Source organism: Brassica rapa, chromosome A10, assembly GCF_000309985.2.
Source record: "Brassica rapa cultivar Chiifu-401-42 chromosome A10, CAAS_Brap_v3.01, whole genome shotgun sequence".
Lineage (NCBI taxonomy): Eukaryota > Viridiplantae > Streptophyta > Magnoliopsida > Brassicales > Brassicaceae > Brassica > Brassica rapa.
In genome coordinates this window covers 20,479,060-20,500,991 of record NC_024804.2, presented here as the reverse complement: position 1 = coordinate 20,500,991, position 21,932 = coordinate 20,479,060, and the positions used below count along the sequence as shown (strand labels likewise).

Sequence of the window (21,932 nt, the reverse complement as noted above, 5' to 3'; positions counted from 1 at the left end):
GATAAGTATCACTTTGGTTGATCTCGTTTCATTAAGAAAAGAGTCTCTAAAACAATATGTTGCCAAGGGAAAGTAGTGTTCCAAAGTCTGGCTTCAAAGACTTCTCTGTTCAATTGAACTGAAAGTACACAAAAGAAAGGATGCATGAGCCAACTTGAGGTGGGTCCATTATCGACCATGTCCATTCTATGTGCGTATTCGAATCGAATCTCTCCTTTTGAACACTTTCTCTAAAATCGATCTATAAAAAAGTAATGGAAAAGTTAGGAGAACCATCCATATGGGAATATTGCAGTGTCGATAAGTCTAATCCCTACAAAAAGTTAAAAGAGTGCTTGTATGAAAAAAGATTACGTACGTGAAGAAAACAAAAAACATGATTGCTGTAGTATTAGGGTTTGCGTTGGGTAACAGTTTTTGACGTGAAAGATCATTGCTCTAAAACTTTAAACTATAAATGAATCTAGAACTGCAATTCTGAGCCGGTAACTTTTGTATTTCTTCTTCACAAACGAGTGAGCGAGGAAAGAGATCAGAAAAGGAAATTGCAAGTTGATGGTTTCTTATTAAAATACTAGAACAATTCCAAAACAGGTAAAAAAAATAACGCCCACCGTGGGGCTCGAACCCACGACCACAAGGTTAAGAGCCTTGCGCTCTACCAACTGAGCTAGACGGGCTTTTGTTAGATACTGTAAGTAAATATTTCAGAGCTTAACATCGTGTTTTTATTCCTCACTCCATCACAACAAAAAAACCTCATACAAACAAGTTATTTTCCGCTGTTATGTACCTTAAACTCCAAGCAAAACAAACAACCCAAAAATGAAGAAATGATTCAAGTTCTCAAGTGCCCTATTAACCCGATACAAGCAACTCTTCGAGGAGCTCCTCGAAGATTAAATCCTCAACTTCAATCCCAACACATTCACTCTCAAACTGCAAGTCCATCCACCCATCCTCTCTCGACAAATCCCTACTCATAATCTTATCAAAAGATTCCTCGTTGAGTGGCTTGTAACGCAAGTAACAGTTTATCCTAACCCAAACCTCTTTCAAAACACTATACCCCACTGGCATCGGATGGATTCTACACAGTGATGATAACGGTTTGGGACAATAGTGGTAAGACCTTTCGTAGATTTCGATTAGTACCTCGTTGATTAGATCGAAGAGAAGCAAGTGGTTGCAGTTACCACCTTCTTCTTCGTTTCTTGAACATTCCGGATCGTGGATCATACAACCTGTGGTTGTTGTCATTTCTTCGTAGACTAATGGATCTAGCGGCTGGTATTCTGATTGCCACATTGAGAGAGACTCAGGTGCGTTGAAACCAGAGATCTCGAGAATGTCTCTTACATAGTTGAACTTCCCTTTATCTTGTGCTTCTACCTGGAGGACTTGGTCTATCTCTGCTGCTGCTGTGCTTTCTAATTGTTTGCTTCTTGAAACACTCTCTGTGTCTGAAACAAGCACAAGTGACAAGAGTAAGGCAATGTGATCAAAAATCTCTATATGGAGAAAAGTGACTTAATGTTTAATATTACCTAGTGGCATTAGAGATTCAGAAGCAATCTCATCAAAGGTAGGACTGTCTCCTGATGATTCATCCAAGGGTCTTGTTTCAGGTTCCTCTTCAAGCGTAGGAATTTCCCTATCTTGTTCTGTCTCGATCATCGAAATAGGATCCTCTGTAGTCTCAGGCATTTCGTGTTCTGAAGACTCAGACTGATCTTCTGAGATCTCTGAAATGTCTTCCAAAACATCTTGTTCTTGTTTGAGTGATCTACTGAAAGTTGTAAGTTGGCCAGGAAGGTCCTCAATCTTCAAAGCATAAGGAGATTTCATTTCAGGTGAGGAAAGAATCCTCCCCAAGATTTTAGGAACTCTTATTTGGGAAGGCACCGCCGACTCCTCCAGCTCCACCTTTGGTTTCTCTGAAGTATTATTGTTGTTCTTGGCTTCTCTCTGAACGCTACTTTCATACAGCTGAAGATATCTATCAACAGATCCACACAGAGAGGATGTTCTTCTTATCTGCTTAAGTTTTGCGCCTCCTGCTTTGTTCACACTTCCTTTCAAAATGTCGTGCCTCAAATCTTTAGAAAACCCGTGCTTTCGAGGCACTTTGTCTAAGACAGCATCCATAGTGATACGTTGTTTCTCGTTCTTGTTCTCGCTAATCACATGCTTTATCTTCTGCCTCAGATCCTTGAAACGTTTGATCACCACTTGGTGGTTCTTTCCTCTCTTCCTCGTGTAACCAGAACCAGTTAAATCTTCATCAGCTGATTTCTCCATGGCTTCATTAAACGTCTGAACCCCGTCTGCTCTGTGTTGTGCAGCAATGGAAGGAGAAGACATTGACTTATTCTCAACCGAGTCAAACCCATTGTTATGGTCTTCTCTGTTGCTACCGTGTGTAGGGAATGATCCGGCTTTAGTCATTGTTTTTGAGCTGAAAGATTGTTGGCTCTGGAAATGCCTGGCTAGCGGAGAGCCTGGATCCTGTAGAACTTTTAACAAGAAGTTTCTATTCATGTGTATCAAATTGAGAGCATCAAGACATGACTTTGCACGTCTAGGAGATGTATCATCATCCTCATTCTCAGTATGTCTCAGCTTTGGATCAAGCCAAGCTTCCTCCTCATCATCCTTCTTCTTGGAACCGCTTTCATCAAAATCTGATTTATTTTCTTCAGTATCATCAACTGGGATGTTATCTAACTTAAAGTCTTCGCTGTCACTGTTGCTTGAGTCCTCGGACATGAGATAAAGCGGGTTCAACGAACCAATAGCGGGTGAGATGCCAATAGTCTGGTTAAAGACTCGGTTACGCTCATCACCGTTTGAGGAGTTCTTATCAGAAGATTCCACCAACTCACTCAATGAGTCCTTCTCTTTTGGGTTTGATTGGACAGGATAAGTAGAGCTTCTTCTGTGGTGACGACCTTTCTTCTTAGACTTGTCCTCTATTACAAGTGCCTTGATCAAAGCCTTCACAGACCTTTTGATCTCAGAATGTGTTTTTCTCCGCTTCTCTTCTGAATTGAGATTCTTGGACTTGTCCTCTGGCTTCTTTGGTTTCTCCCCTGAGTTGGACTCTTTGGACTTAACTGAAGAGCTAGGCTTCTTTGGTCTTTGCCCAGAGCCCTGAAGCAATGAAGCCAATGTGTGTGAGAGTTGATAAGTAACTTTTATCTAATGCATATCAAAGATAGTATGGGCTTACTACAATAGTTTCATCTTCCACCTTGCTCTTAGATACGGTAATACAATCTGGAAACACAAAACATGGAAAATCTTATAAACAGTTGTAGAACCATGGCATTAGTTTAGGCTCAATGCTCATGAGGTTATTAAAAGCTAATAAAAAAAAAAGGAATATTGAAATAGGAAGTGAGAACACCAAACAGAAGCAATGTCATGATTAAGACTGAGCAAAGGCACAGACGAGAAAGCAAGAAAAGGAGAGACTAAATTTAGAAGTTTCACTTTACCAGCAGAAGCACTACGAGTACAAGCAAGGGGTCGTTTGTGAGGAAGACGTTTCTTGATGTAACGCCAATGGTTGTGCTTAAGAATGTCAAAGAGACCCCACATGAATCCAGGATGGTTGTTTTGGATTGGGGAGCATGTCACTTTCTCACGCAAGTTCCTCCCCATTCTGATTGTTGCAGCCTGTGATCTTTAACAACTCACTCCACTCCACCTACAACTTTTTTTTGATATCAAACCTGAAAGCACGTTTCAAACATAAACACATATCAATCTTCTGCCAAAAGTATGAGCCTTACATTTTTATTTTTAGTCTGTATCAATGTCTGTACCATATACATCACTCAATTTGAGAAATGTATTGGATCATTAACCGATTATGAAGACAAAGGTTATTCTGAATTCATTCCGTAGTGAAACGTAATCATAATCTTCTTTTGTAATCGTAATCAGAGGCAAATGTAGTTAATGTCATCTAAACACGATCAGATTATGCCATTTAAAAAAAAAAAACAATATCTCATTTTCCAAGGCGCTCATCAATATAATCGCAGAAACCGAGGAAACGGGAGTCAATTTCATTTACCTGTTGGAAATGAATTTCTACGGGATTTGCGTGGAGGAGCATCTTCTCGGTCGTCGTGTCCATGGCGGGATAGATAGATGACGAAATCGAAATCGAAAACGAGAGAGTGAGAGGAGAGAGCGGAAGCGTGCGTAACATGAACATTGGCCGTCTCGCGAATTTTTGATTTATTTGTTTTTTTTTTAAATTATTATTAAAGGACAAATAAAAACCACCTCCCCCATTAGATTTACTATGTGGCCCATTATTATTCGTAGCCCATTATGGTTTTTAAGGCCTTTTACATTTAGCAACCGGTTTTGAGAAGAAGCATTTTGGTGGCTCTGGATATTTCTAATTTCAGAAGGTGAAAGGACAAGTCGAATCTCACGATTATTCAGATCTCTCTTTCTTTACAGATTTGACTCCAAAAGACTTATTCACTATCCCAAATTAGCATTTTTCATGATCTTCACCTTCTTTTCTGCAATCAAATCTTCATAGAAATACTGAAACCAATGCTAGTATTATTCGTCATTTAGTACTGTTTTTTTTTTTACTTATAGAGTTCTTTTTACCATTTTCACAGTAACGTAATGATTTAAATGAGTTTTTCAAATAATTTAGTCAATTGGTATCTACGAGACTTCAACACTTAATTAAGTCATTTGACTTTTTGCCAATGTATATTTTAATGCCTCCCCTTTATCTTCTTCAAAAGTCAACTCCCTACAAAAAAAAAAACAACCTGTTTTTTATAAAATTCTGAACAGAAATATGGTGGTGTGTTTATATTTGGTTTAGTTAAACTCAAATTGTGTAGAGCATCACTAATTCAGAATGTTGACAGGGGCAAAGTTATACACCCTCCTCTTTAGTCATTACCTTATTTTAAAACTAATTATTTTTGTATCGTTAGTTAGTATTAAAATAGTAGAAAGCATAATGTCGGAAATAGTATATTGAAATAGTATAATTTTACTAATTCCACTAACATTAGAATAAACCAAATTCATAAAAGAATAAACTTTCAAATGTCAACTCTCTCTCTCTCTTACATAGGTGGTGACTCTGTCTCTTCTTCTTCATTTTGGTTCCACCATAAATTAACCAAACTCCCATTCACACCATCGATCTCCTCCTTTTATGAACCATCGCTTCATATTCGTGTCTTGTTGTTACTTACTTCTTTGACAGATGGGGAATGGAGTCACCACTTTGAGCCCATGTTGCACCGGCACCGACGCCGGTGAAATCTCCCGGCGATACGACGTATCTCTCGTCCACGACGGACTCGGCCACTCCTTCTGCTACATACGACCGGACGTCACCGGAGTAGCAGTGTCGCCTTCTTATACGCCGGAGATTCCTCTCCGATCAGAACCTATCCCAGAAACGACCACTTTCCGATCGATCTCCGGCGCGTCGGTCAGCGCGAATCCGTCAACAGCTCTCTCCGGTTCTGCTTCGTCGGACTCGGATTGTATGTACAGCTCAGCCTCCGCGTTCGAGAGCTCTGGTAACTTCGCGTCTCTCCCTCTCCAGCCTGTGCCGCGCGGCGGCTCCACGTGTCAGTCGGGTCCGATTGTTAACGAGTCGGGTCACGAGACGGGTCCGTTTGAGAGGCGGTTCTTGTCGGGTCCGATTGAAAGCGGGTTGTATTCGGGTCCGATAGAGTCGATGAAGAAGAAGACGACGGAGAAGGAGAAACCAAAGAAGAAGGTAAGAAGAAAAGCCTCGCCGGAAAAAACTAAACCGAAGAAAAAGAAGAACTTTCTCACATTCAAAGCCTTGTTCACTAATCTAATCTCCACCAATAAACCTAGCTCGAAGAAGAGTGTGATCGAGCCGATCAACGGTTCTGAATCACCAGACTCTGATCGTCATCATGAACCTGAGATTGTCAACGAGAATCCTAAACCTGATCACAAGCGAGAAGCTAAAGAAGAGGAAGAAGAAGAAGAAGAACAGAGGAAATGCTCTGTTTTGGATGTTCAATGGGCTCAGGGGAAAGCAGGGGAAGACCGTGTACACGTGGTCGTCTCTGAAGAAAACGGATGGGTTTTTGTCGGAATCTACGACGGTTTCAGCGGTCCAGACGCGCCGGATTATCTACTCAACAATCTATACACCGCCGTGCAAAAAGAGCTCAACGGGTTACTCTGTAACGACGAAAAGCTCAGAACTTTAGGAGAAAACGGCGACACCCAAATCGGAAAACGTTCCGACAAGGAAGATTCCGATTCGGGGAAAGAGAATTTCCCTGCAACGACGAACACTGACGCGGTTGCTTCCGGCGCAAGAAACCAAGAGAAGAGTGTGAAATGGAGATGTGAGTGGGAGAATAACGATACTAAATCTGACAACGACTGCGATCAGAAAGGATCAAACTCGACGAGAACAGACCATGGAGATGTCCTGAAAGCTCTTGTACATGCTTTGAGGAAAACAGAAGAGGCGTATCTAGAGCTAGCTGATACGATGGTTGAAGAGAATCCTGAATTGGCATTGATGGGATCATGCGTTCTCGTGACTTTGATGAAAGGAGAAGATGTTTATGTCATGAATGTTGGAGATAGTCGAGCGGTTTTAGCGAGGAAACCTAATGTGGTGGTTGGAAGCAGGAGGCAAAAAGAGCTGGAGAGAATCAAGGAAGTTAGAGAAATGTTTATGAATGGAGCAATAACGCGTAATAGTTTGGTTCCTCTACAGCTTAACAAGGAACATAGCACACGTATTGAAGAGGTAACACACAGAGAATCAAGTCTTTTGTTTGTTGTTGTTATGTCTGTGGACTGAGAAACTGATGGGTTTTGTTTGTCTTAATGAGGACAGGAAGTGAGAAGAATCAAGAAGGAACATCCTGAAGATGATGGTGCAATAGAAAATGATAGAGTTAAAGGTTATCTTAAGGTCACTCGTGCATTTGGAGCTGGATTTCTCAAACAGGTTAACATTATTAACATATCATGGTTTATTCAAAACATTAGCATTATCAGTTTTGTAATATAAACCAACACTTATAGACAAATCTTATTGTATGTAATAATGTGTTTTTCTTTCTCTCTTGTTTTTGCCATCAGCCTAAATGGAACAATGCACTTTTAGAGATGTTCAGGATCGACTACATCGGGACATCACCGTACATCACATGCTCTCCATCTCTATGTCATCATAAGCTAACGACACGTGACAAATTCTTGATCCTCTCTTCGGATGGGTTGTATGAATATTTCTCTAACCAAGAAGCCATTTTCGAGGTTGAATCTTTCATCTCTGCTTTTCCTGAAGGCGATCCAGCTCAACACTTGATTCAGGAGGTCCTCCTACGTGCTGCCAACAAATATGGTAAGAACAAATAAAATATAATAAATAAGTCAAACTACATATAAATTTGATTATCTCCAACCAACTTTGAAGTCTGATTTTTTTTGTTTGTTACATTTTAGGTATGGATTTTCATGAACTGTTGGAAATACCACAAGGAGATCGTCGGAGGTATCATGATGATATCTCTGTGATTGTTATCTCACTTGAAGGAAGAATATGGAGATCGTCCATGTGAATATTGTTATTATTTTTTTCATGAATTGAATCCTTTGAAGAACTAATTTCAATAACTCAGTTTGTTTTTTTCTTTTTCCAATTTGAATTTTTCTCACAGTATTTTTCATTTGATGTATTTATTTTTACCTAAATAGTTTTGTGAACAAAAAGCGAACCAAAGTGGGCATATACATATCTTTGGCTTTTCTTGGTTTCCTTGTAAATCAAATCATTTTCTCTTCACTTGATATAATAGAACTTTATCAAAACCCGCAAGTATTCTTTATATCTCATATTCTAGGTTTCTAACTACAGTACTTACAATTTAATATCAACAGCAACACAACAAATGACTGATGAATCTGCAACTCTTTACTATAGACATTGAATACATATGTTGTTGAAATAATTAGTATGTTAGATCTAGAAGATCCCAATGTCAATACTATATATAATACATACGTGTGTCGGTGTGTGTATACTTCATTTAAAAAAATTCCATGCATTTAACTTCTTTTTAGAAAATAATTCCCACATTTTTCATGGATATATTATATTCCTTAAGAACTTTGTTTTAAAATTCAAACTATTTATAACCTAAAAAAGCCTGTAAGTCCCAACTTCGAAGGGTTTGTATTAGTTTCTTTTGATCTGAAAATGTGGAAAGACGTGTTCGGGATGCTTTGTCAATGGTTAGATAAAAACCTCATTTGACATATGATCTATCAACTTATCCATCATACTCACGGTTTTAGCGAGGAAACCTAATGTGGTGGTTGGAAGCAGGAGGCAAAAGGAGCTGGAGATAATCAAGGAAGTTAGAGAAATGGTTATGAATGGAGCAATAACGCGTAATAGTTTGGTTCCTCCACAGCTTAACAAGGAACATAGCACACATATTGAAGAGGTAACACACAGAGAATCAAATCTTTTGTTTGTTGTTGTTAAGTTCTGTGGACTGAGAAACTGATGGGTTTTGTTTGTCTTAATGAGGACAGGAAGTGAGAAGAATCAAGAGGGAACATCCCGAAGATGATGGTGCAATAGAAAATGATAGAGTTAAAGGTTATCTTAAGGTCACTCGTGCATTTGGAGCTGGATTTCTCAAACAGGTTAACATTATTAACATATAAGCTACGACACGTGACAAATTCTTGATCCTCTCTTCGGATGGGTTGTATGAATATTTCTCTAACCAAGAAGCCATTTTCGAGGTTGAATCTTTCATCTCTGCTTTTCCTGAAGGCGATCCAGCTCAACACTTGATTCAGGAGGTCCTCCTACGTGCTGCCAACAAATATGGTAAGAACAAATAAAATGTAATAAATAAGTCAAACTACATATAAATTTGATTATCTCCAACCAACTTTGAAGTCTGATTTTTTTGTTTGTTACATTTTAGGTATGGATTTTCATGAACTGTTGGAAATACCACAAGGAGATCGTCGGAGGTATCATGATGATATCTCTGTGATTGTTATCTCACTTGAAGGAAGAATATGGAGATCGTCCATGTGAATATTGTTATTATTTTTTTCATGAATTGAATCCTTTGAAGAACTAATTTCAATAACTCGGTTTGTTTTTTTCCTTTTCCAATTTGAATTTTTCTCACAATATTTTTTATTTGATGTATTTATTTTTACCTAAATAGTTTTGTGAACAAAAAGCGAACCAAAGTGGGCATATACATATCTTTGGCTTTTCTTGGTTTCCTTGTAAATCAAATCATTTTCTCTTCGCTTGATATAATAGAACTTTATCAAAAACCGCAAGTATTCTTTATATCTTATATTCTAGGTTTCTAACTACAGTACTTACAATTTAATATCAACAGCAACACAACAAATGACTGATGAGTCTGCAACTCTTTACTATAGACATTGAATACGTATGTTGTTGAAATAATTAGTATGTTAGATCTAGAAGATCCCAATGTCAATACTATATATAATACATACGTGTGTCGGTATGTGTATACTTCATTTAAAAAAAATCCATGCGTTTAACTTCTTTTTAGAAAATAATTCCCACATTTTTCATGGATATATTATATTCCTTAAGAACTTTGTTTTAAAATTCAAACTATTTATAACCTAAAAAAGCCTGTAAGTCCCAACTTCGAAGGGTTTGTATCAGTTTCTTTTGATCTGAAAATGTGGAAAGACGCGTTCGGGACGCTTTGTCAATGGTTAGATAAAAACCTCATTTGACATATGATCTATCAACTTATCCATCATACTCACAGTTTTGAAATCAAAAGTCTTTTTCCTCTCAGACTTCCAATAAAAAATATCTTCTTTTACTTTCACAAAGACTTTTGCTTTTTTGTTCTTGTTCACGAAAATATACAAAATGTTACTTTTTCAAGATTCATATTATGAATGTCAATATGAAGATATATTTCATCATACTCGGCCATAAATATAAAAATATTTGTGACTATCATAAGTCAAAAAGTTGTCTCTTTCTATTTTTCTTCTCAAAATTATTTATCAGAACCAATCATGTTATTAAGAGAGCAATGTTACACATATATCATATATGATATGCATTTTACATATTTGTTTTAGATTTTTTTTTTGTTCTAACAATAAGATAATAGTCACAACTCTCACCTAGTTAAACTTTAATTTTCTAGTATGATCAATCATATTTATTAAGAGAGCAATGATACAAATATTATGAGATTTAAGCTAAAATAGATGAACTGTTTGCCATTTTTAAGTTTGGTAAAACTACGAAAACATTAGGACTGTATCAAAAGAAAAAAGCACACGTTTGCTCCTAAAAATGCGACTGTATCTATTTCTGACAAAATAGTGCAAAGCTCTGCTCCCAAGACTTTGGAAGTTCTCTTCCACATTGACTCACCAAACATTCTCACACACATAAGCCATCCACTTTGCTTTTCCTTATTAGGTGACCATTACATAGTCTTCTCTTATCGGAAATAAGTAGTTGGTAATGTGTAAGACATTAACATTTTCATTTTTAATCACAATTTCACGTACGTAGGACCACGCTCGAGACGATTTCCTATACTAAAATTAGTGAAATCATTTTTTTAATAAACACACAAGTAGGATAATACAACTAACTTCTATTATCACAATTCACAAGCTCATTTTACTTATGTAAATTTTATTTTTGTGCATAGCTTAAATTCAATATAAGAAAGAAACACAACATTTCAGTAGCGACAAGAGCGGTTAATCTAAATGGGTGTAGTTGGTGAATCAGCATTTCAAGTAGTTCGAACCAGAAAGTGTTATGAACTCGCCAGCTTCTGAGGAAACTAACAGTATATTAACAACAAAAGAGTATAAACCTTTGTCCCTACCAAATAAACCTTTGGACACCATTCTCATAGCTCCACTTGAATGGTCTAAACAAGAACATTGCCATTGTAAACACATTGATACAGACCAAAATCGTTCCATTGAGAAGCCAAGTGATGCAACCGCTGCTTCTGACACATGAGTGAAGCATGAAGATATAAAACGGTACGGTGTAATATATGAACTCGATCAATGGCGAACAAGTACAGCACATGTAGCTAAGAAATAGACCAACACCCAGATCTTCCTTCGGGTTTTTGCTGTCGGATTGAGACAGAACCAAAATCACATTCACTATGCAAAAAAATAAATACATCAAATGAAAAATATTGTGAGAAAAATTCAAATTGGAAAAAGAAAAAACAAACCGAGTTATTGAAAATTAGTTCTTCAAAGGATTCAACTCATGAAAAAATAATAACAATATTAACATGGACGATCTCAACTTTGTCCAATAAAGGCGCTCTGTTGAGATGAGAATCGGAAGCAGATTCATTCGTGGGATCATCAACTTGGTCCGATAAAGGCTCTATGTTGAGATGAGAAACACAACTTGGTCCCTCCTCTTTCTATGCAAGGATAAGCACAAGATAATATATGCACAAGATAAGCACAAGGATAAGTCCTTGAGAGTTGTGACTATTTTGTTAACCAGGAGTAGAAGTAAACCGGGACTAGCATGTATTTCATCAACCAATGAGCATTGATAGTTTTCCTCCAAAGATAGGAAGGATAGTGGCAGTTATCAGCCAGAAGATAAGATGTTTTGGTTTCAACGAGTATAAAACGTTCAATCCACTTTTATTGGGAAATTTATGCAAGCCTACAAGAGAGAAGAAGCCCATCATCCTTAGCATATACATACATATAAATAAGAATAAGAACTATTGAAGAAGAAACTTAAAACATACAAAAGGGTCACATTAAATTTTGATCTATCATTTCCCCCAAATGCATATGTTAAAGACAATTAATCATCAGCTTTTTCCTGTTCGATTTCAATAGAAGATTCATGTGTTGCGCTGAGTTTCCAAAAGTAAAATCCCTGATAATCTGAAAATGAAAATTGTTTAAATTAAGAATATTTTCAGATTCCATTACAAAACCGTCAGAGGCAAAGAACATGAAAGCCAAAAATATTACTACTTCAGACACGATTGGAAGGAAGCACATGTTCATTATAGAAAAAAAAAAGAAAAAAAGAAATTCAACTTAGGATCTAACTAGAGCCGGCCCTTGGGCCAAGCGGATGAAGCCCATGCTTCCGGCCGCCTCTAATTATATATAAAATCGGCCACAAAATTCATAAAGGTATTTGTAGCCTAGTGGTTCATTTGTTTGAAATAAGATCTCTCTGGCCCAACCCATGTTTGAATGTTTACCGATGCATTTTAGGGCGGCCAATTTTTTTTTTACTTTGCTTCTAGTCTCAAGACCGGCTCTGATCTAACCCCAGCAACTATGACAAGAACTAGGTTATGAAACTAGAAATGGTCGTCAAAGATCCAGCAGTCTTGACATACAAAACTTGTTACGAGAGATTGATTCACTCACTGCTAATTAATTAGGTACGACAATACAACTGTGTGGACTGTTGAGTGAAGTAAAGTGAAAATCTTACTTTTGACATTAACTTTCTCCTTTAATCCGTAAACCTTTTGGAGGCAAGGACCCACCCCGTTTGTAACGGCTACTTGTCCATTTTTTTATTTAATTTGGTCAATTTCTCTCTCTCTCTCTCTCTCTCTCTCTCGACAAAACCAAAACCAAAACCAAAAGAGATTTGCACCTTCCGTTCACCATCACCAGCAGCTCTCCGCCGCCGGTGGCGGGTCTCTTCTCTTATCATTTTTTTTTTGCTCTTCTTCATCATTAGCTTCTCATCTCCGACATTGTTTGCTCTTGGTAGCTTTTCTGGCCTCGAAGCCTTTTCCCGGCCAGATTTGCTGGCGGATGAAGCTGGGACCTGCGGCGAGGAGATGAAGCTGAACGGTGAGGTTGAGCTTCAAGTCTTCCTCTGATTCTTCTCAGCTCAGCTACCTCGCTTTCCGTTCCAAGCTTCTAGATCCGTCGGAGGCAGGGAGCTCCATTCTCTGCTTCTCAGAGCTGTCCGTCTTGTGGGTCCATCATGTTGATTTTGACTGTCCAAGGAAGAAATTTCTTTTTGAGGTCTTTCTCTCGAGCGGTGGAGAAACCGTTTGCATCGGCGGCGGTCTAAACGCCACAACCCCTAGTGGCCGATTCGAATTGGAGCAGTTCATCGAGAATCATTACGTAAGCATCAAATTTTCATCAGAAAATAAACAAAAGAATCTGAATCAGGTTTTGGACAGGGGTTGACTTTTGTTTGACTATTTTAATGTTTCTTTCACAGAGGCAGAGACTGTTTCAAAGGAAAGTGGCAAAGATGAAGACGAGAACCAGATGATGAGGAATGGCGAGTCTGTATTGTTTGGCAAATGTTCCTTTTGGTGAGAGGTACATTCTCCACTCTCTCTCTCTCTTTTTTTTTTTTTTTAACACACAACTCTCTCTTTTTTAGAAACCGTTTTTTCTTTCTTTCAATTTTTAAAAGGAATTACTTGATTAATTAATAATATAAACTTATGTGCGAAAACAAATAAAACATATCATTGTATTATCGAGACTAGGGATTTTTCCAGATTACCTCCGGATCAAAAAAACATATTTACATATAATATATAAAATACATAAATTATGGTTAATTTATATAAAAATATATATTTTTTATATTAAATTTAAAATGCTCGAACCTTAGATTTAAAGTAGTTGTCTTTTGATTATTCAATATATATATATATATGATGATGAAGCTGGTTTGCCCAAAAAAAAAAGGATGATGAAGATTAAAATTAATAAAATGTTAATTAAAACCGTAACCTAAATACTTATTTATCTGACATATTTGGATTATCATGAAAATATGTTATTATAATTACTAATGATCTAAACTTATGCATTCATAGCTTCAATTAAAAAATCAACAAATAGTCATTACATATATAGGTTTTCTATTTTTTAATTAGATCAATTCCAAATTTATCAAAATTTCACAGTAATTATCATTTTTAGTGTTGCTCAAACAGTAAGTTTAATATGTAAATCATTTTTTCAAAAATATATGATAAATCAAATAGGAATGACAAATAGAAAGTGTTCGTTGCAATTAAAAACACCTTAATAATTAATATTTTAATAAAGATTTTGAGTGATACTACAAAACATAACAAAATGCTTCACAAAAAATTAGTATCTCAGACATCAGTTTGTTACAACTAATTTTTTGTGAAGCATTTTGTAATGTTTTGTAGTATCACTCAAAATCTTTATTAAAATATTAATTATTAAGGTTTTTTTAATTGCAACTAGAACTTTCTATCTGTCATTTCTACTTGACTTACTATATATTTCTGATAAAGTGATTTACATATTAAACTTATTGTTTGAGCAACATTAAAAATGACAATTAATGTGAAATTTTGATAAATTTGGAGTTGATCTAATTAAAAAATAGAAAACCTATATATGTAATGACTATTTGTTGATTTTTTAATTGAAACCATGAGTGCATAAGTTTAGATTATTAGTAATTATAATAATATCATTTTATGAGAATACAAATATGTCAAATAAATAAGTATTTAGGTTATAGTTTTAATTAACTTTTTATTAATTTCCATCTTCTTCATCCTATATATATATTTTATAATCAAAAGACAACCTAAACCCTAAATTTAAGGTTCGAGCATTTTAAATTCAATATAAAATATTTTTTATATAAATTAACCATAATTTATATATTTTATACATTATATATATTTGTCTGATCTAAAGATAGTCCGAAAAACCCTTAACCCTAACCCTAGGGTTATACCCTAACACCCTAAACCCTAACCCTAGGGTTATACATTAATCCCTAACCCTAGGGTTATACCCTAATCCCTAACCCTAGGTTATACCCTAACCCTAGGTTTATACCCTAAACCTTAACCCTAGGGCTAAACCCTATAAACTTATGCATATTCATACATATTTATTACTCATATGCATATGTACATATACATATATTCATAGCTAAACCCTAAACCCTAACCTTGGGCTAAACCCTTAACTCTAACCCTAGGGTTATACCCTAAAGCCTATATATACTTATGCATATACATACATATATATTAAACCCTAAACCCTTAAATCTAAACTCTAAACCCTAGGGTTAAAACCTAGACTCTAAACCCTAGAATTAAACCCAAAAACCTATATATTTACGCATATACACATATACATATATATATATATACATATATAGTTACGCATATACATACCTATATACATATATTCATACCTAAACCCTAAACCCTAGGTTAAAACCTAAACCCTAACCCTAGGGTTACACCCTAAAGCCTATATTCTTACGCATATACATACATATATACATATATTTATACATATATTAAACCCTAAACCCTAAAAATCTAAACTCTAAACCCTAGGGTTAAAACCTAAACCCTGAACCCTAGGGTTAAAACTTAGACCCTAAACATTAGAATTAAACCCTAAAACCTATATATTTACGCATATACATACATATATACATATGCATATTCATACATATTTAATACTCATATATTTACGCTTATACATAAACCCTACTCCTAGGGTTATACCCTAAACCCTAGTCCTAAGGTTAAACCCTAGTCCTAGGGTTAAACCCTAAACCCTAGTCCTAGGGTTAAACCCTAAACCCTAGTCCTAGGGTTAAACCCTAAACCCTAACCCTAGGGTTAAACCATATGCCATAGGGATAAACCCTAAACCCTATATACTAATGAATATTCATACATATTTATTACTCATATGCGTATATACATATACATATATTCATAGCTAAACATTAAACCCTAGGGTTAAACCCTAAACCCTAACCCTAGGGTTAAACCCTGAACCCTAACCCTAGGGTTAAACCCTGAACCCTAACCCTAGGGTTATACCCTAAACCCTAACCCTAGGGTTATACCCTAAACCCTACGGTTATACCCTAAACCCTAGCCTTAGGCTAAACCCTAAACCCTAACCCTAGGGTTATACCCTAAACCCTAACCCTAGGGTTATAACCTAAAGCCTATATACTTACGCATATACATACATATATACGTATACATATATTAAACCCTAAACCCTTAAATTTAAACTCTAAACCTAGGGTTAAAACCTAGACCCTAAAACCTAGAATTAAACCCTAAAACCTATATATTTACGCATATGCATATATACATATATTTACATATATAGTTACACATATACATACATATATACATATATTCATACCTAAACCCTAGGGTTAAAACCTAAACCCTGACCCGAGGGTTATACCCTAAACCCTAACCCGAGGGTTAAACCCTAAAACCTAACCCTAGGGTTTTACCTTAAACCCTAACCCTAGGGCTAAACCCTAAACCCAATATACTTATGCATATTCATACATATTTACTACTCATATGCATATGTACATATACCTATATTCATAGCTAAACCCTAAACCCTAACCCTGGGCTAAACCCTAAACCCTAACCCTAGGGTTATACCCTAAACCCTAACCCTAGGGTTATACCCTAAACCCTAACCCTAGGGTTATACCCTAAACCCTAACCCTAGGGTTATACCCTAAAGCCTATATACTTACGTATCTACATACATATATACATATATACGTATACATATATTAAACCCTAAACCCTTAAATCTAAACTCTAAACCCTAGGATTAAAACCTAGACCCTAAAACCTAGAATTAAACCCTAAAACCTATATATTTACGCATATACTTATATACATATATATATATATATACATAAATAGTTACGCATATACATACATACATACATATATTCATACCTAAACCCTTAACCCTAGGGTTAAAACCTAAACCCTAACCCTAGGGTTAAACCCTAAACCTAACCCTAGGAATATACCCTAAACCCTAACCCTAGGGCTAAACCCTAAACCCTATATATTAATGCATATTCACACATATTTATTACTCATATGCATATGTACATATACATATATTCATAGCTAAACCCTAGGCCCATGGCTTATACCCTAAACCTAAGCCTAGGGTTATACCCTAAACCCTAACCCTAGGTTTATACCCTAAAGCCTATATACTTACGCATATAAATACATATATACATATATACGTATACATATATTAAACCCTAAACCCTTAAATCTTAACTCTAAACCCTAGGGTTAAAACCTAGACGTATACATATATTAAACCCTAAACCCTATAATTAAACCCTAAAATCTATACATTTACGCATATACATACATACATACATACATATGCATATTCATACATATTTAATACTCATATGCATATATACATATATTCATAGCTAAACCCTTAACCCTAGGGTTAAACCCTAACCCTAGGGTTATACCCTAAACCCTAGTCCTTGGGTTAAACCCTAACCCTAGGGTTATAACCTAAAGCCTATATTCTTACGCATATACATACATATATACATATATACGTATACAGATATTAAACTCTAAACCCTAAAAATCTAAACTCTAAACCCTAGGGTTAAAATCTAAACCCTAAAACCTAGGGTTAAACCCTAAACCCTAACCCTAGGGTTATACCCTAAACCCTATATAGTTACAGATATTCATATATTCATACCTAAACCCTAGGGTTATAACCTAAACCCTAACCTTAAGTTTAAACCTGAAACCCTATATACTTAGGCATATACATACATTTATACAAATATACATATACATATACATATATATTCAAACCTAAACCCTAAACCCTAGGGTTAAAACCCTATACATATACATATATATTCATACCTTATATATTTATGCATATACATATATATATATACCTTATATATTTATGCATATACATACATATATATAAATATGTATGTATGTATATGCATAAATATATAAGGTATGAATATATATGTATATGTATAGGGTTTTAACCCTAGGGTTTAGGGTTTAGGTTTGAATATATATGTATATGTATATGTATAGGGTTTTCCTCTAAACAAAAGAGAATTGTAAAAATATAATTTGAAAATAATTTTCCTTCTTTAAAAATCTTAACTTTAAAAATATGTGTGTATATGCGTATGAATATATGCGTAAGAGAATTGTAACAACTACATTGTCCCTTTGCCATAAATATCTTTTTGGTCTTGTTTGGACTTAGATATCCCTGACCAACTTTAAAAATTCATATCAATTATTTTAACATATGTATATGCAAATATATATGTGTATGAATATGTGTGTATATGCGTATGAATATATGTGTAAGTATATAGGGTTTGGGGTTTAATTATTTTAATCTGTTTTCTTATGAACTTTTAATAAAATTTATGTAATTTGTTTGATTAATTGTGTGATATATACTTATTTGATAAATTCTTAACTATATAACATATTTGACGTCAGTTTATCGACTCTAACATTTTATTTGTTTACAACTTATTTGGTTTGTATATAATTAATAATTATATACTTTTAAGAATAAAATAGTCTAAGAATAAGAATCTAATATGTAAATGAATGCAATTTTGGTTTATGAAAATATAAATAAAATAATTTATTAATTGAATTAATTTTATATTAAACAATAAAATGTTAGAATCGACAAATTGACATCAAATATGTTTTATAGTAAAAATTGATCAAATAAGTCTTTTTTTTTGCAAATGTATATGAATTTAACTTTTTCATCACGGATCATTACACGAAAATCATTCCTAACAAACAGGACAACACTTAATATGTTTGTTCTAGCAGTTCTTTGGTCTGTGGTACTTCGGAGGCAGAGACGGGCAGTGGTCGTTCATATGCGGGTATGGCTCCATAGGGTTGTAATCTGGAAGCTCCATTCTGTATTTCTCAAGTATTTGACAGTACGGAAGCTTCACATCGTCGTTGTCGTTGCACCATGTGGGCAAACGGCTTGCATTGTTCTCGAAAAACTTGAGCATGTAAGCATCTTTAATCTGCAATAATGGATTCCCTTGTTCAGTTTGTGTGTGTAGTAGTAGTAGTATCTTCTAGATTACATGCATAGGTGAGTTCTCTTACAGTGAATTCAGTGACTTGGATGGAAGTAGAGACTGGATACAAGAAGTTTATTTCCCATCGCTATATATCCAATCATCTTGTTCAGGAACCGCTAGCAACTCGTCGAAAGAGGATCCACGCTTTTCAACTTCCAAGAGTACATCAGGAAGATCAAGACCCTGCCATTTCACAACTTCTCAGAGAGAGAACTAAAGAAAACAAAGAAGAATGTGGAGTCGAAGCTAATACCTCTGTCCCGAGTCGCTTGTTAAGGGCTTCATTCCACATATTAGCAGCATAATCAGGCTGCATTTTGCTCCAAACTGTCATGACAGAAGCAACCTGGAAACACATAAAACAAACGAAGATACAGAGCAAGGATTCATTAACCTCAACGAAGGTGTTTAAAGAAAAGACCAAGAAAGAGACAAACTGAAGCTCATATTTTCATCAACGCAAAGGTTTTTTAAGAGGTGAAAAAACCTACAAGATGAGCATCCAGAGGAGGTGGGTAGTTCCCGCTGATCCAGCTAAAGATCCAAGCTGTGATAGCCATACGGTTTACCATCCATGCTGCGAGCATATTCCCACGCAGCTGTAACATTAAACTTAGCTCGATAATCAGGATGCAACGGTAGCAATGCAATATGTGGATTTGCATCATCCTTGGTTTGTTCAAACTCCCACCACTCTTCCCATGGCAATACCGCTATCACATCTTCTCCCTATGACCCATAACAACATGTAATATTAGTTTCGTCTCAAATCACGCGACCTCAAGTGTGTTACCTTTTCATTTTCATTACCGGATTCACCAACCCAGAGTTTCCCATCAGAATCCCTCAAACAGACAGCAGTGTGGCCAGCATAAGCTCCGCTTACCCACTTCTCCATGGTCTCAAACCCACCCCACGGCCCACGGATCTTTGAGTAGCTAGCATGTCTCCAGAGTGGATTGCATCGGTGGTAATGTTTGTAACCCCAAGGCTGAGGTCGAGCATAGAAATTAGCGCCCATATGCTTCTCAAGAAACGCGATATTAGAATTCTCCCCCCAACCGGTGTTGGTAAAGAGAGGGAAGACATCCCACAGGGCTCGGAGAGTTCCCACCATCCCTGCTTCCATGAAACACCTTTCTGCCTGCTTAACCTGATCAAGTGAGAGCAAGAAAGGTAACCAAACAGAACAAGCCCATTAGACATATGAATAGTAAAACAGGCAAAAACAATTAGAAATACAAAAACAGAAGCTTACATATTCATACTCAGCTTTTCCTTCCCACTCACTGAACTCCATGGTGTGCTCTCTTGAAATGAAGTACCAATCCCATGTCACACGATATGGTGTCACAAAGACATAAATATCCATGCAAGTCCAACTATGTGCCTTGTCAGCCTGCATAAGAACACGCAACAGCTTGAATCAGTCTTAAGATCCATCAATCAAACACAGTGTTCCAGAAATGAAGTAGAATTAATCAACAAGTCTAGTGATTTTTTGAACATTGGTTTCACATCATTATTATATACAAATATAGAAACAAAGCAAAATAAAATTAATCAACAAGTCTCTATTAAGAACCTTCACAACTCTAAATCCAAATACCAAAACTTCAACATAATGCCTCAAAATCAAACCTTTGAAACATACAAAAAAAAGTGATTCATCATTTCGTCACCTTAATGTGAAGTGTACCGCCGCCAAACTCGGAACCAGAATTGTTATTGAGCTCCAACCACGCCTTGTTCTTGTAAAAGCAAGCACCTTTCCACTCCACGGCGGAGTTGAAAGAGTTGAGAAGCGGCCAGGAGAGTTGTCTGGGCAAGGGCGGGAGCAGGTCCCGAGGGGTGAAATGGTAATTTGACGGATGAAACAGTGAGAAGCATCAGCACGGTAACGGCGAAGATGATGGCCGGAGAAGACGAAGAAACCGCCATGGGTCAATCAAGTGTCGAACTCGCAACTGTTAATGACTTGGTTTAACGTATTTATTTATTCGAGTATATTCTTCGGATACATGTAACGAAAACTTAATAGTATTAAATTTATATTTATACATGTTTTGTTTCGGGGGTGTAATAGCCATTTTTAAAGGTTAGGTATCATTTGTCCAAAAAAAAAAAAAAAGGTTAGGTAATTTGGTGAATGTAGAAGCCAAATTCTGAACTATCGATCCACGCACCTATTTTATAGCTATGCAGGGTACATCTTAGCTGATCTAGGCTCTGGTGTGTACCACTGGGCTATAGATAACTATGGAGATGAGTCAACGCCACTAGTAGGAGCAAAATCGAAGCGTTTCAGAGTCACCACAAGTGGCCTTGGACAATCACCAAAAGACAATTCGCCAACAACCTACACGCTCTTGCACGAGTCACATAACCTTCACGGTGCTTCCACTAGACCTTACGTTTAACGACCCTGTGGTTCACGGCTTTGTGAGCACATTTGCGTTTTGCATAATGTTTAGTCAGCAGTTCCATGCTTGGGCTCAGGGAACCAAGAGCAAGCTTCCACCTCTCGTGGTGGCCTTGCAGGACATGGGGGTGCTTGTTTCGAGGAAACAGCACGGGGAACATCACCGAGCGCCGTATAACAACATTTACTGCATTGTGAGTGGGGCTTGGAACAAGGTTTTTGGATGAAAGCAAGGCCTTTGCCTTTGAGGTATTGGAGATGGTGTTGTATTTCAAGCTTGGCGTGAGACCGATGTCATGGAGCGAGCCAAACTCTGAGTGGACAGAAGAAACCGAGATCTCCACCAATCAAGCATAATTAATAGGTACAAGGTGGCTCTATGCGGTGTTTGAAAACACAATTATTTTATACATGTACAAGAAAATTGATGGAATAAACTGATAAGAT

At 36.3% G+C, this 21,932-nt stretch overlaps 2 protein-coding genes, 1 long non-coding RNA gene, 1 other non-coding gene and 2 pseudogenes across 6 annotated transcripts; 3 read left to right on the top strand and 3 right to left on the bottom strand.

The window, feature by feature from the left end:
• Positions 1-607: 607 nt before the first annotated feature.
• On the bottom strand, positions 608-680 carry TRNAK-CUU. Its single transcript has one exon. It is a non-coding gene; the product is annotated as a tRNA-Lys (tRNA).
• A 2-nt stretch (positions 681-682) lies between these two features.
• LOC103847456 (protein TRM32) lies at positions 683-4,461 on the bottom strand. 2 transcript variants are annotated; one of them, XM_033281663.1, is made up of 5 exons: positions 4,085-4,461; positions 3,501-3,737; positions 3,236-3,279; positions 1,548-3,153; positions 683-1,463 (listed from the first exon to the last, which is right to left on the bottom strand). In XM_033281663.1, the coding sequence occupies exons 2-5, from the start codon at positions 3,664-3,666 to the stop codon at positions 859-861; spliced, it is 2,421 nt and encodes an 806-aa protein (XP_033137554.1). In that variant the 5' UTR covers positions 3,667-3,737; positions 4,085-4,461; the 3' UTR covers positions 683-858. The 2 variants fall into 2 exon arrangements, with proteins under 2 accessions (XP_033137554.1, XP_009122782.2); XM_009124534.3 differs by having other exon boundaries at positions 3,233-3,279; positions 4,085-4,460.
• A 44-nt stretch (positions 4,462-4,505) lies between these two features.
• On the top strand, positions 4,506-7,882 carry LOC103847455 (probable protein phosphatase 2C 66). The gene is made up of 4 exons (XM_009124533.3): positions 4,506-6,808; positions 6,899-7,012; positions 7,147-7,411; positions 7,513-7,882. Exons 1-4 carry the CDS (start codon positions 5,261-5,263, stop codon positions 7,626-7,628), a joined length of 2,043 nt encoding a protein of 680 aa, XP_009122781.1. The 5' UTR covers positions 4,506-5,260; the 3' UTR covers positions 7,629-7,882.
• Positions 7,883-8,381: 499 nt separating this feature from the next.
• Positions 8,382-19,028, top strand: LOC103847452. 2 transcript variants are annotated; one of them, XR_004452317.1, is made up of 6 exons: positions 8,382-8,516; positions 8,608-8,911; positions 9,012-12,782; positions 12,860-13,224; positions 13,325-13,428; positions 18,795-19,028. It is a non-coding gene; the product is annotated as an uncharacterized LOC103847452 (long non-coding RNA). The 2 variants fall into 2 exon arrangements; XR_628774.3 differs by having other exon boundaries at positions 8,383-8,516; positions 9,012-13,224.
• LOC103847453 lies at positions 18,676-21,227 on the bottom strand (annotated as a pseudogene).
• Positions 21,003-21,844, top strand: LOC103847595 (annotated as a pseudogene).
• Positions 21,845-21,932: the final 88 nt, after the last annotated feature.